This window comes from Malaclemys terrapin, chromosome 6 (genome assembly GCF_027887155.1).
Source record: "Malaclemys terrapin pileata isolate rMalTer1 chromosome 6, rMalTer1.hap1, whole genome shotgun sequence".
NCBI classification, from domain to species: domain Eukaryota; kingdom Metazoa; phylum Chordata; order Testudines; family Emydidae; genus Malaclemys; species Malaclemys terrapin.
In genome coordinates, this window is record NC_071510.1 from 90,020,272 (window position 1) to 90,034,177 (window position 13,906).

Genomic DNA, 13,906 nt, shown 5'->3' on the forward strand with positions numbered 1-13,906 from the left:
GTTGAAATCATGGTGAAATTTTTCCAGAGTCTCCTTCCCATGGGTCCAGATGATGATGTCATCAATGTAGCGTAGGTAGAGAAGGGGCATGAGTGGACGAGAGCTGAGGAAGCATTGTTCCAGGTCAGCCATAAAAATGTTGGCATATTGTGGGGCCATGCGGGTGCCCATAGCGGTGCCACTGGTCTGGAGGTATATATTGTCATCAAATTTGAAATAGTTGTGTGTGAGGATAAAGTCACAGAGCTCAGCAACCAGTTGCGCTGTGGCATCATCAGGTATACTGTTCCTGACAGCTTGTATTCCATCTGTGTGTGGGATGTTTGTGTAGAGAGCCTCTACATCCATGGTGGCTAGGATGGTGTTTTCTGGAAGGCCACCAATGCATTGTAGTTTTCTCAGGAAGTCAGTGGTGTCACGGAGATAGCTGGGAGTGCTGGTGGCGTAGGGTCTGAGTAGGGAGTCCACAAATGCATACTAATTTAGTAGTAATTCAAAATAATTCCTTAACACTGGTTTCCCACCAAAGATCACACCGTTTTCAAAACTGGCCTTTACTTCTGTAAAAAAATATATATACACTTTGGGGTATTTTTTTTGTTTGAAAGATCTTGGAAATCCTTCTCAGTTCCTGACCAGAAAATGTTTGACAATCAATGTACCGTTTCTCTCTCATTTATGTCTAGTTATAATTTGATTAATCTAGTGCTTTCAAACACATAATCAGTTTCACTTCTCAACATAATTTTAGTCAGACCAGTTATTTTCCTGGCTGCCCAATTATTTTGATAGTCTGTTTTCCCTACCTCTTACCTGAATAGGATATCCTAATAGCAGTAGCAGCAATATCAGAAAGTTTAATATATCTGGACTGAAGAAATTTAAATGCAGAATCACTGAGATCCTCAATGGTCAGTTTCTGGAGAACCTTTCGTGCAAATGGACCTGCTATGCCAAGTACTCCCATCTCATCTGTAATGTTTTTAATCTCAACATTGTATCCACCCTTCAGTGCCTCCTCTTCTATCCATCTGCATGTGAAGGACAAGAGTTTTATTAACATTCTCATTCAAGGTAATTATTTTAGCATTTGTTCCTGTGGCAATAGTCCATAGATTTATTGTAACATTCAAAGTAAGGTTTCAGAGTAACAGCCGTGTTAGTCTGTATCCGCAAAAAGAAGAACAGGAGTACTTGTGGCACCTTAGAGACTAACAAATTTATTAGAGCATAAGCTTTCGTGGACTACAGCCCACTTCTTCGGATGCATGGCTGTAGTCCACGAAAGCTTATGGTCTAATAAATTTGTTAGTCTCTAAGGTGCCACAAGTACTCCTATTCAAAGTAAGTGTTCTGTACGATGATGATAATTAAAACTTGTGTATCTTGTGGTAGTGCCTTGGGGCCCCAACCAAAGTTCGGAGCTCTATTGTGCTAGGCAATGTACACACACACAAATGAAGAGCCCAAATAGATTACCCTATAAGTATTCAGCAGCACTTGAAAAGACAAACAATATGGAAGTCATGGGTATGAGGCAGCTGCCAGACATATTGACCAAACTACCTGCTTTAACCCATTAATCTGGCAATTACTAATATTTATTTATTACTAATTATGATGGGCCAAATCCTAAAGCCTATTCCCAGGGAGGGGAGCTCCACACCAACCTGACTGAGCCTGAGGATAGTCAGGGCAGTGTGAAAGAGGGCCTAGTGCTCAGCCACTCCACCATCACGGCCTGTGGAAGCCTTAAAAAGAATAAAGTGTTCATGCAAATGAGGAGCTTCTGAAACTGCTGCTGCTATTGCTTTGCAGACAAGAGCCTTCTGCTCTTGCTCCTGTTGCTTCCACTGCAATGATAATAGCTGGAGCAGCGAGGCTTGCAAGTGCTGCTATTACTCCTGAGCAGCAACAAATAAACGGGGATTCTGGATCCTACTTCTTGTACCACATTTCACCAGATTCTCTCTTCCAGACCCAGTTCTTCCCTTCTGGGGCACAAATAGTCCCAAAATAACCAGAAAGCCTATTTGCTTTGAACAGCACAACCCACACTCTCCTGTTTTCAGGGCAGTCTCTTCCCCAGTCTACTTCCCGCTTCTTCCATTTCTTCCTTGGTATATGAAGCAACTGGGTCTGGCAGGCCTTCTACCCTTTCCTCCCTGATCCCCGAGTCTGCAGAAAAGTACGGGAAAGGAGGGATTTTATGAGTATGATTCTTTCCAGGACCCCTGAACCCTCTTGAGACCCAATTGCAGTGTATACTTCATCACAAAGGCAGGTTAATAATTGGTGTAAAATAAGTTTTCTTAGATGTAGGATAAGTGCAATAATTGAGGCAGTTTAGTACAGAGCTAGAGAAGGAGAGGTTTTAAAAGGGGAAACAGTGGTCCCAGAATAGAGGGTCGAAAGCATCATAGGACTTAAAATGGATATGCCTTTAGATCCAGAATGTGTGTAACCACAAAGGCAACAAAGAAGAGCAGGTAGTAAACACAGTGAGCATAAGAAATCTCTTAAAACAGATACAAATTCCTGACATAATCATACAGTGTAGATTCCTCTGATTATTTAAATTGTTAGTGAAAAGTTCAGTTTTAACTCTTAACAATGAAGTCTCTCAAAAAGTTCACAAAATAAATAGAGGGCAGTATTCAAAATCTTATAGTATATAGTCGGATAAGTTTTCTTAAGAAATCCCAAGGCATAGTTGGGGGACCAAACAAGGCTGTTGAAGTTCTTTACAAATAAATACATTGAGCTGGTTTTGCCACCCTTATTCAAGTTTAGTTCGTAAATATGCAAGTATTCCCATTGATTCCAATGGAACAATTCACAGAATGAGGCATCACTCACAGATGTATCCATCTGTATCTATCTGTGTACTGTATCTATCTATATACACACTTACCTCAGATCATGGAGCTCTGACCCAGAACCAGTCACCAGCAAAAACTCCCCTGGAGACAGGTGAGAGACGGTTAGCTCAGCATAGACTTGGCCTCTCGGTGTTAACATGTGACTTATATTTGTAGCACCCACCTACATAGCAGAACATATAATCATTTCATTTGCAAAATAAATTCTTTGAGCTCTTGCAGGTCCTTAGTGCAAAATGTGAAAACAAAATGCTTGTGTACATTAGTTATACAAAAATCTTTAACCATAGCTCTTATATTAGAAAGTATGACTCTCTCTCTCTCTTTCTTCTGTTTTTAACCTCATTAGTAGAAGATTAATGTCTTATTGCTCAGGATTATGGTTTATAATGGAAATTTCACATTTTTCATATGAAAGAAATTAAAAATGAGATACTTGAAATAAAGGTTTGGTCAAGATCTTTATAAATATTTGTATGTATATGTTACAAATTTCTCAGTCCAAAATTGATTGAAGAATAGATTTCCAATGCAAATACAGTCAATTTTTTTTCTTAAATTTGCTGTTTATCAAAGCCAAATATTGTGCTTGCCTTATTCACACAATTGTTCCCATTGAGTCATGTGACTAAGACATGCAGGATTTGGTACCAGAAAGATGTGTGCGCCATGAGCCTGCCAAAGGTGTCTAAGAGGTGTTTACTACTCTGAGCTAATCCAATATAATCTCTGCTGTATATAGTCTTGATCTAGCAAAAGGTCTCGTTTGACACAAAAGTATTTCCAGAGGATTCCTCTTTAGTGTTTTTTTTTTAAACTTTCTGAGATGAAATGCAGAGATGGTCACATTATTATGCCTCTATTTCCCTGTCTCCCATTTCTGAAACTCTTCCAGCGTGCCTGGCCCTAAGTTAATAACATTATCACAGTCTTGTTTACCTTTGGAATGACATTTGCAAACAGGTGATCCAACAGTTTAACCGAATCATTCCCTTTGACAATAAACTTGCCAAATGGTGTCAGGTCAATCACACCAACTTTTTCCATAACCTGCTTATATTCACGACCCACAGGTTCAAACCAGTTTGTGCGTCGAAAACTGGGTCTGAAACAGAGTATTTACGCACATAAAACACAGAATACACATCTGGTTATTTACAGTCTAGCCATTTTGTGATATATTCAGCAAAATATATTCCCGAAATTCTTTTTTTGCAAGTCATTCAAAAGCATTAGAACCTAGCCTCTCTTATTTTAGGTAAAAAGCGACAAAGAGTCCTGTGGCACCTTATAGACTAACAGAAGTATTGGAGCATAAGCTTTCTATAAGGTGCCACAGGACTCTTTGTCACTTTTTACAGATCCAGACTAACACGGCTACCCCTCTGTTATTTTAGGTAGTTTATCCATTATTTTCCTCAGTGTAACAATGGGTTAAATATTAATTCATTTAACATGAGAGTCAAAAACAAAATTGGCAACAATAAACTATGTAACAGTTTGAATAGTTAAAGTGTAAGAAAAAATTTCTAGTTCTTCATTAATTAACCCTGGGTAAATTTACTGCTGACTTTGCTGAGTCCTTTATTATGGATTAGATTGTTGAAGGCTTCACCTGGCTGCGCAGGGAAAAGTAGAGTCTTGTATCTGAAGAAGTGAGGTTCTTACCCACGAAAGCTTATGCTCCCAGTACTTCTGTTAGTCTCAAAGGTGCCACAGGACCCTCTGTTGCTTTTTAGGGAAAAGTAGGGCTCCCTTTACTCCCCTGCTGAGCCTTGCTCAAATTGTGACTACAGCAGAGGATGGGAAAACAGGGCTTCTTGCCTGATACAAGGGAAGGGATAGCTCAGTGGTTTGAGTATTGGCCTGCTAAACCCAGGGCTGTGAGCTCAATCCTTGAGGGGGTCATTTAGGGATCTGGGGCAAAATCAGTGAAAGCAGGGTGCTAGACTCAATGACCTTTCAAGGTCCCTTCCAGCTCTAGGAGATGGAATATCTCCATTTGAGGGGGGAAAAAAAAAAAAAAACCACACCTCCCACTGGAAACAAACAGGATCCTGGGCCCTGCCACCTTTACTCACTGGTTGCAAGCTAGTTCCATGAAAAGAGGTGAAATAATTTACTCCCTGCAGAGCAAGTGGGGAGTAAGGGAGGAAATGTGACTTTATAGTTACAGTTTGTTCTCTAGTCTGCTCCTGGCCAGTGCAGCTGCATGCTGCCCCTTACCCAGAGCTGTTAGTAAAGTTACAGTGTAATTCTATGTGTGTGCTATAGAATTTAAAATATAGATAAAATCAGAACAACAAAAAAAATAACAAAAGAGTTGCTTCTGAGACCTTCTTTAGCTAAACTGCCTGAAAAGTATATGATTCCCATCAATCCTAATTCAATCAACTGTTGCCTTCAGGACAATAGACCAATACAAAAGTGATAATTGTTCATTTACTTGTATCCAATCTCATCTCCAGGCTTGTAGAACCAATGAGGTTGCTCCCATCCTGCATGGAAACCCATTGAGCATTTAGATTTAAGCACTTTATAAAGCCCACTGACTCTCTCTGTAGGTCTCCCAGCAAATCTTTCTTCTTTAGGATAACCAACTAGAATGGTAAAAAGAAAAGAAGCATACTAAATATCATACACCAAGAAAGCAAAACATGTTAAAAAATCAGCAACTGCATACCTAAAATAAATATTTCTAATATAGTTCTCAGACTTTTTTTTCCGCGGACCACTTGAAAATTGCTGAGGCTCTCGGCAGACCACTTAATGACCTTTCCAAATGCTGTTTGTACCATTAGCTAACTACTGTAAAGCGCTTTGGATAAAAGCACTATATAAAAAAATATCTTAATAATAATTAACATTTTTTGTTCGACAAATAAAAGCACACAACTCATATTTTAATATCAGTAGTCTTACCTTTCTAATGTGCTAGATGTGCCCCCTCTCCTCCGCCAGAGCAGCCCCCAAGCTGGGGCTGGGAAGGAGGGGGGTTGTCTCTCCCTCTCTCCCCTGCCGCGGCAGCCCCCGAGCTCGGGCTGGGAAGGAGGGCTGTCTCTCCCCAGCACCCGCAGCCCTGGAGCTGGGGAAAGTCGCCTCTTTCTTTGGCCGCCACAGCCCTGCACGTCCCAAATTCCCCCCACCCCCTCTTCTCACCCCACTACCCCCTCCCACCTACCCCCTATTTCCCCCAAGGCCACCACCTCACCTTACATGTGCATCTTTTCCAGGGTCCAGGCACCTAATTAGTGGAGCCATGCCTGTGCAGCTCCACTAATTAGGTGGGTGGACCTTAATTCTCTTGTGTGCGGCCGCATAGGCGCGCACCTTAGACAGAACTATCTGCGGACCACCTGAATGGAGCTCGCAGACCACTAGTGGTGGGCTGACCACAGTTTGAGAACCTCTGTTCTAGAGGTATTTGGTATCATGCTACCAGATCAGAAGGGTAATGTTTTCTATTTATTTTCCATTCACGTTGCACAACTGCAAAGTCTGGATGAACAGAGGGAGTTCGGTGTTGCGATGCTGAATGTCACAGTGCCTAACTTTTAGGCACCTCAGTTAGGTGCCTAGCCTCCCTATACAATGAATGGGGAGAGAGAACATCTTAGGGTATGTCTACACTGCAATTAAAAACTCACAGCTGTCCTGTGCCAGCTGACTTGGGCTCACAGGGCGTAGGCTAAGGGACTGTTTCATTGTGATGTAGACGTTCTGGCTCGGGCTGGAGCCTAGGCTATATGGCCTGTAAGATGGGAGGGTCTCAGAGCTCAGGCTGCAGCCCGAGCCTGAACATCTATACCACAATTAAACAGCCCCTTAGCCTGTGCCCGTGAGCCTGAGTCAGCTGACACAGGCCAGCCATGGGTGACTAACTGCAGTGTAGACATATCCTTAGAGTGCAATTCACAAAAGCCAGCATGCTGGGCAGAGAGCTGCTGACCAGAGGGGTGTGTACTAAGCCCCACTTATCTCACAGAGAAAGGTGCCTATCTCTGCTAGTTCTCAGCTGTGAACCCTCGCCTGGAGTTAGGTGCCTACTCTGTTTTAGCAAGAAGCTGGGGTTGGGGTGAAGAAAAGGAGAAGGACCTCCTTTATAACTTTTAGCCTAGTGTACTCACCTGGGATGTGGGAGACCTCCAAGGCCCCTCTCCACACGAGGGGAGAAGGGATTCGAATAGGGATCTGCCACCTCTCAAATGAATGCTCTAGCCCTTGGGACATGGGATATTCAGTATCTGCTGTTGAAGCTGTTGCACTCTGGCTAAATGCTTGAAGAGTCATTTGGGCCAGAGAGAGAGTGAGCGAGTGTGCATAAGCATAAGAATGATTCTATAGCCTGGTGGTTCGTATGCTCACGTGGGAAACCAAGGGTCCAGTCCTCCTGCTCCCAGGACTCCCACATCCCAGGTGAGTACTCTAACCACTGGGCTAAAAGTTATGAGGGAAGATCTTCCACCCCAACTGTTTTGTGAACTTGCCTGAGGGACCCAATCCAGTAGATGTGCTCACAGGGCTCCTACTGGATTGGGCCCCAGATGTGACTTAGGCAGCCAAATGCCTATCTTCCCCTCGTTTATGACTCATTCTGGGGCGCAGGCAGGAGAGACGCCTAGAGTGAGGCAACAGTGAGCATGCTCAGAGGCAGACACTTAGGCACCCAGGGAACTTTTACCCTGAAAATTTAGGCGCCTACCGGGTTTGGCTACAGTTTTGTGCATCAGTAGGGACTTAGGCACTTAATTCCTTTTGTGCATCTAGGCCTAAGTGACTACACCAGTTGCAAGGCAGTGGAGAGTCAAGCTTCATCTTTCTATTAATCCACAACAAAGAAAGGAGATGTTTTACATAAGTGCAAAGTCCTATATTTCAGGATATAAAAAATGCTTTATAAATTATCTTCTTACCAATGTTGTTAAATCCATAAGACTCTCTTGCTTTTGTTGCTGTATATTGGGTGGTGGACCATTTTCCATAGCGATTGGGATCTAATTCTATCAGGTCAAAAGGAGGCTCCCCACCTAGGATCCAATCACTGAGATACTTTCCGACGCCTCCAGCATGGATAATGCCATATCTTTAAAACAGAAACAAATTTTTCAACAAAGGCATCAAGTATTACAAATTCTCTTTGCACTGTTCGATAATATTTTGTCTAGGAATTACTCAAAGCCACTGTTATTTCCATTTTCAGCAACCAAGTTAGCTGCCTCTAATAGATGTAACTTTGAGGTTACAGGAAGCAGTTCTATTCTGCTAGTTTTATTGCCCGCCCCAGAGACAAAGAAAAACCCTCACCCGGTCCCCTTGTCCCAGTCTTTTTGCACACCCAGTGTCAGTTCTCCCCACAAATCTCTGCTCCTTGTCAGAGGTGTCTCCTCTCCCTTCCCCCACCCCACTGGTTTCCAGTCTTAGTCTGCTTACCCAATCAGCTCTAGGCTCCTCTGTCCGCTGGCTCCCAGTCCCAGGCTCTTTGCCCAGTGTGTCCCATTTCTTCCCTCAACACCCAGTTCCAATTTCCCTCTTCCCTCCCAGCCTCCAGTCTCAGTCCACATACCCCTAACTTCTCCTCCACAGACTCTTGTCCCATCCACTCCCCCATCCAGCTCTTGTCACCTTTGAACTTGAATCAGGCAGCTTCCTCATCACACTGCCTGGATAACAGTTGAAAACACAGGAGAGACAAGCTCCCTGCTCTCACTTCCAGCGCCTGGACTGAACCCTGCCGACAGCATCCCAGAACTGCAATTGCAGGGAGATTCCTCCTCAGCCTAGGGCTGGAGCATGTCTATATGGATGGAATCTTCAGAGATTTCTGTAATGAATGTCCCACAATTCTCTACTAAGCATATACGATCAGTGATTTTTCTCAGGCTAATAACTTGGATAAGTTTGGATGGATTTTCACAGAGATGACAAAAGGTTCATCCCTGACACAAAGGCCACCCTCTGACAAATTTCAAGTCCCTATTCCAAAGCATGGAGGCTTTAGATCTTTTCAAACAAAAGAGCACCAGAAGTTTTTTAACATGGGCCAACCAATATATTTTTCCTGAGCCTTGTTCTCAGAAACAGTTGAAACGTTTTAGCTGTATTCAGCCTAAGGCAGACACTCATCACAGAAAATTTCAAGGCTACCTGGTTAAAGTTTGGCAAAGTTATAAACAACTGAAAACTAGGTCTTATAATGGGAAGTATGTGGCAATTTAATAATATGTAGCAATAGCAGTCCCACCCATAATAATTATTAACCTGTCTACACATTAAAGTGCGCAGCAAGCTGTTGGCCTCAAACAAATAATAAATGATTACATAAAAACCACACACACTCCCTAAGACTTCAATCTCAATGTTCTGACCGGGAATTCTGAGATAAAGACTACCAATGTACACACAAAATTTCAACATACATGGAAACATCTGCTTCTATAGCGTTCTGCTAGGGGACGGTGGAGTGTCAATGACCCCTGAAATACAGATACCCCTGTCTCATCAATTTCCTCATTAAACCTTGGGTTGTAACATTCAGAAGCTAAACAAATGCATACTTTTTTTTTAATTAAGTTTATAATAGGAATAAAACCCTCTCTGCTGTCTCCAGTCAGTCCAATATAGACCTTAATCCTATTTCCACTGAAATCACTTCAATGGGAGGAGAAAAGGGCCCACAGGAAATGCAATTAATGTAACAAAGCAGTCTTTTCTGGAACCCAGTGCTTTAGATAAGAATATTAAGTGTGTAGTTAAAAGGTGAAATTTTTAAAACCTCTTAAATTCAAACAGCAAGTGTACTTAATCAATTATTCAATTCAAAATGATCAATCTATTTTATTTTGGGAGCCTGGGAAAGCATCTTAATCTCTTATATAGTTTTATATATGAGGGTTTGTAAAGTGAAGAAAAAGTGGATAAGGCCTTAGTGGATTTTGATATGATGATTAGGCAATTATCCATTCCTCTTGGAGCAATGATCAGCTGAGGTAACTGAATGTGGCAAAGAATTTAGGGTGAACAAATTGTATACCATGATTAATGAAAATGTTAATGTAAGAATATCACAATGAGAAAGAATGAGCAGCACCACCCAGGTGTCCTCAAACAGTACCTTCTCCCAGTATACACCACCTACCTCTAACATCCAACAACACTCACCTACAGTATCCGTCTTCTCAACATATGGCACCCCCAGTACTCTCATCTGGCACACCCCTTCTACAACAGCCAATACTCCCATTACCCTTTTAGTACCCTCTGCTTAGTACTTCTTCAACCCTCTCCACGAAACATATAACATTCCATTCAGCACCTCAAATGTTAAGCTTCCTTTGTTGCACTCATCCTTGCCACAACTGGAATTGCACAATCCTTTGCAGCTGCAAAATAGCCCATGGAGAAGACAATGGGTACTTCTACACTGGAATAAAAGAGCTGTGGCATGGCTGCAGCTGGCTTGGGTCAGCTGATTTGGGCTTACGGGGCTTGGGATGCAGGGCTAAAAATTGCTGTGTAGATGTTTTGGCTCAGGCTGGAGCTGGCTCTGGGACACTCCCCCTCATGGAGTCCCAGAGCTCAGGCTCCAGCCCAAGCCTGAATGTCTACACAACAGTTTTACAGCCCCACAGCCCAAGCCCCAGGAGGCCAAATCAGTTGACCCAGGTCAGCCGTGGGTGTTTAATTGTGTGTAGACATACCCAATATGGCCCAAAGTTATTTGCACAAATAAACTGAAAGATGTACTCTAAGAAAGAGTGCTGACAAGAGTCTATCTTGGTGCACACAATATTTTAATTACTACTCATTTCCTGCAACAATGAAATTGGCCTTGAGGTTAACTGTTCCATGCTGCAGAAGAAAAGGAGCAAGAACAGAAAAAGAGCTGGTGAGAAAGAGCCACAGGATGGGTGGGAGTGGTGACAAATATATGGCCAAATATAAGGAGATGCACATGATCAGACGGTTGAGGCCACTTGCAGGCACAGAATAGTGTACAGTATATTTAAAAAAAACAAGGTCAGTGATGCTGAAGTTGAATGCAATTTTAATTAGCTTTACTTTAATACATGATGGACAAAAGTTAATGGTGTGATGAATTTACTCACCCAAAGCCAATTGCTACCCAGTAATTTCTGACACCCTGATGTGGTCCCACCATAGGAAGAATGTCTGGAGAATATGTGATAGGACCAGCAACTGTGTTAATGATGTCTGCTTGTTTCAGGACTGGGACCATTGCCATTGCAGCCTCGATATGATCCATTATTCTGTCTAAATCAGACTCAAAAAGTTCCTTTCCAAAACCTGCACAAATATTTTATTCATATTATATATTTGTAATAAACTGTAAATATTTGTTTTAAATATATGCATACAATATATATATATATAAGCAAGAGCAGTAGGTAATTCATCAGTCTGTATATCCACACCTTTTCTATCTTTACATCACAAAACCCCACTTCCCTGTAAGAAGAGCACAAACTGAGGGCAACTGGATTTAAAAGTCAGCTTTCATTTTATTTCTCTTGATCTAAGGGGAAGCAGTGCAGCCTAGCAGCTCAGGCACTGGACTAGGACTCAGGAGACTTGGGGCTTGTCTTCACGTACAGAGCTATAGTGGCACAGCTGCACTGAAGACACTACTATGCTGACAGGACAGCTTCTCCTGTTGGCATAGTTAATCCACCTCCGCAAGAGCTTCTCCTGCTGACATAGCTCTGTCTGCCCCGGGGCTTAGGTCGAGATAACTATGTCTATCAGGGGAGTGGATTTTTCACACCCCTGAGCAATGCAGATATACCAATATAGGTCTGTAATGTAGACTTGGCCTTGGACTCTATTCTTGGCTCTGTCACTGACCTTTTGGATGACCTTGGGCAAGTCATTTATTGATCTGTGCCTCAGTTTCCCCATCTGTAAAATTGGGATAATGATATTACCTGTAATGGTAAAGCATTTTGAGATCTACTGATGAGAAGTACTATGTAAGAGATAGGTCTGATTATTATCATTAACAACACAAAGTCTCAGCACTGAAGCAGAAAGGAGATAGACAGGCACAGGAGACTTCTCTAATGCTGGACAAAGCCATTTGTTTTTATGGCTCTATTTCATTCATATATACAATAGTCTGCCTTAGTGTTCAGCTTGTTATTTCTGTTCAGTCTCAGAGGCTGTAGTCATATTTTGAAAGATATGCAAAAAAAGCATATGTTGCAACTAAATTTTCAATACCTTCCACTTCTCATCACACAAGTCAGTGTTATAAAGGGAAATATGCTATTGTGCTTTATATTGTTAAACTATTTTCTATAGTTTATCAAGCTTTGAAGATACATGTAATTTTTTTTTAATTACCTGGTGGGACTCCATTTGTTACCCATGACTCCTGTAGTTTCATTTTCTCCTGACTTTCATATGGACCAAATAAAAGCCCATCCCTTTCCTGTCTTAGATAATATGATCCTTCTAAGTCACGAAGCACAGGCAATTCCGTTTTCAGGGCTTTCACTTCAGGGATAGTTGATGTGACAACATATTGATGGTGAACAGGTATTAGGGGATGGTGCAGTCCAATCATTGTGCCTATTTCACGAGCCCAGAAGCCTAAGAAACACAATTAACAACTATGATAATATGCAAACATAAATTTCAGTGAATGGATTTTGTCACTCAGGTAACCTTTATTTGGCATACTGTAATGCTAGACTGAGCTGATCAGACTCAGAATAAAGGTTACCCCTGCATCTGCCTGGAAAGCCATTTTGAATTTACAGATTACTACAACTCTGTCACTTTTGGGATTTAGATCTGTGTGTATGCGTTTGCTTACTTTAACCTGTAAATAACTCTCTTATTTTTTTTCCTTGTAAATAAACATTTAGATATTTTATTACAAAGAAACCAATCCAATCCAAAAATGTGTGATGTAATGTACAGTAAATGCCATGAGATGTGTAAATGTATGTAAAAAGAGAGGGTTTCTGTGTAACTTCGGAGCTGTGATGTACCCTACATCCATCCCCGTGCATTTGAGTCTGATCAACTCAGCGTAACGTTGCTGTATGCCAAATAAAGGAACCTGAGTGACAAAATGGGGAGTCAAACTGAGTGCTTTGGATCACAGAGGACTGATAAAAGTGTTCTCCCAGAACTCGACAAGGTATTCTGGATAAGCCTAGTGGAAAAGGTCTTGGAGGGAATCCCAACAATGTGCACCCCAAAATACTGCAAATATGCCTACAACCCAAGGGATTCATCAAATGTGGCTATGTCATCTTTACACTCCCTTGATTCTTGGGGTTTCTAGGGCCCTTGGTACAACTTAAAGCAGCCACAAGACTCCTTTGCCTTCTGCTGGTTAGGGATCATTGGAGTTCAACATTTTTTATGTTCGTTAAGAATACAGAAGACTATGCAGATCTTCCCAGTGGCCTGGAGAAGCTACATGGTATATGGATGAGCAGCATACTGACATATATAATTAATTGCTGACAAATGCAAGATAATGTACATTGGAAAGAATAATCTGTACTAAATAATAATAATAATAATAGGTACTATACAGTGTTCTAAATTAACTGTAACGACTTCAGAAAAAGCCTGGGCACTTGTGAGGACAGCTCAATGAAAATCTTTGATAAGTGCACACAGAAAGTCAAAAAAGAGAGTAATGTTAGCATGCACAAGGATGTGATAGAACATAATAAAGAGGATATTATACTGCCTTTATATAAACCAGCAGTACATCCTAATTTGGAATAATTTGTTCAGTTCCGCTCACCCTCTCTTTTTAAAAAATGTAAAAGGGTGGGGGGGAAGGCATCTAAAGACAAGTGGCAAAACTGGTTAGAGGCATAGAACACTTTTGTGGAGAAAAGATCGAAAATACTACCACTGTTTAGAGAAGTCATAAACAAGAGGTGAAACAAAAAACGGTATTCAGAATAAGGAATGGTACACAAGAGGTAAATCAGTTGTGCCTACTTATATCCTCTTTATAATACAAGAACAATACAACA

General features: G+C 41.6%; 1 protein-coding gene across 2 annotated transcripts in view; it reads right to left on the reverse strand.

Annotated features, from left to right (window-relative positions):
• Positions 1 to 13,906, reverse strand: part of DMGDH (dimethylglycine dehydrogenase) — an 89,980-nt gene that overhangs the window by 28,617 nt on the left and 47,457 nt on the right. For both annotated transcript variants that reach the window (XM_054032038.1, XM_054032039.1), the window contains exons 6-12: positions 12,243 to 12,491; positions 10,988 to 11,186; positions 7,796 to 7,965; positions 5,329 to 5,482; positions 3,822 to 3,987; positions 2,915 to 3,045; positions 814 to 1,031 (exon numbers count right to left, since the gene is read on the reverse strand). In XM_054032038.1, coding sequence (XP_053888013.1) covers positions 814 to 1,031; positions 2,915 to 3,045; positions 3,822 to 3,987; positions 5,329 to 5,482; positions 7,796 to 7,965; positions 10,988 to 11,186; positions 12,243 to 12,491 — 1,287 coding nt within the window. The remainder of the gene's footprint in view (positions 1 to 813; positions 1,032 to 2,914; positions 3,046 to 3,821; positions 3,988 to 5,328; positions 5,483 to 7,795; positions 7,966 to 10,987; positions 11,187 to 12,242; positions 12,492 to 13,906) is intronic.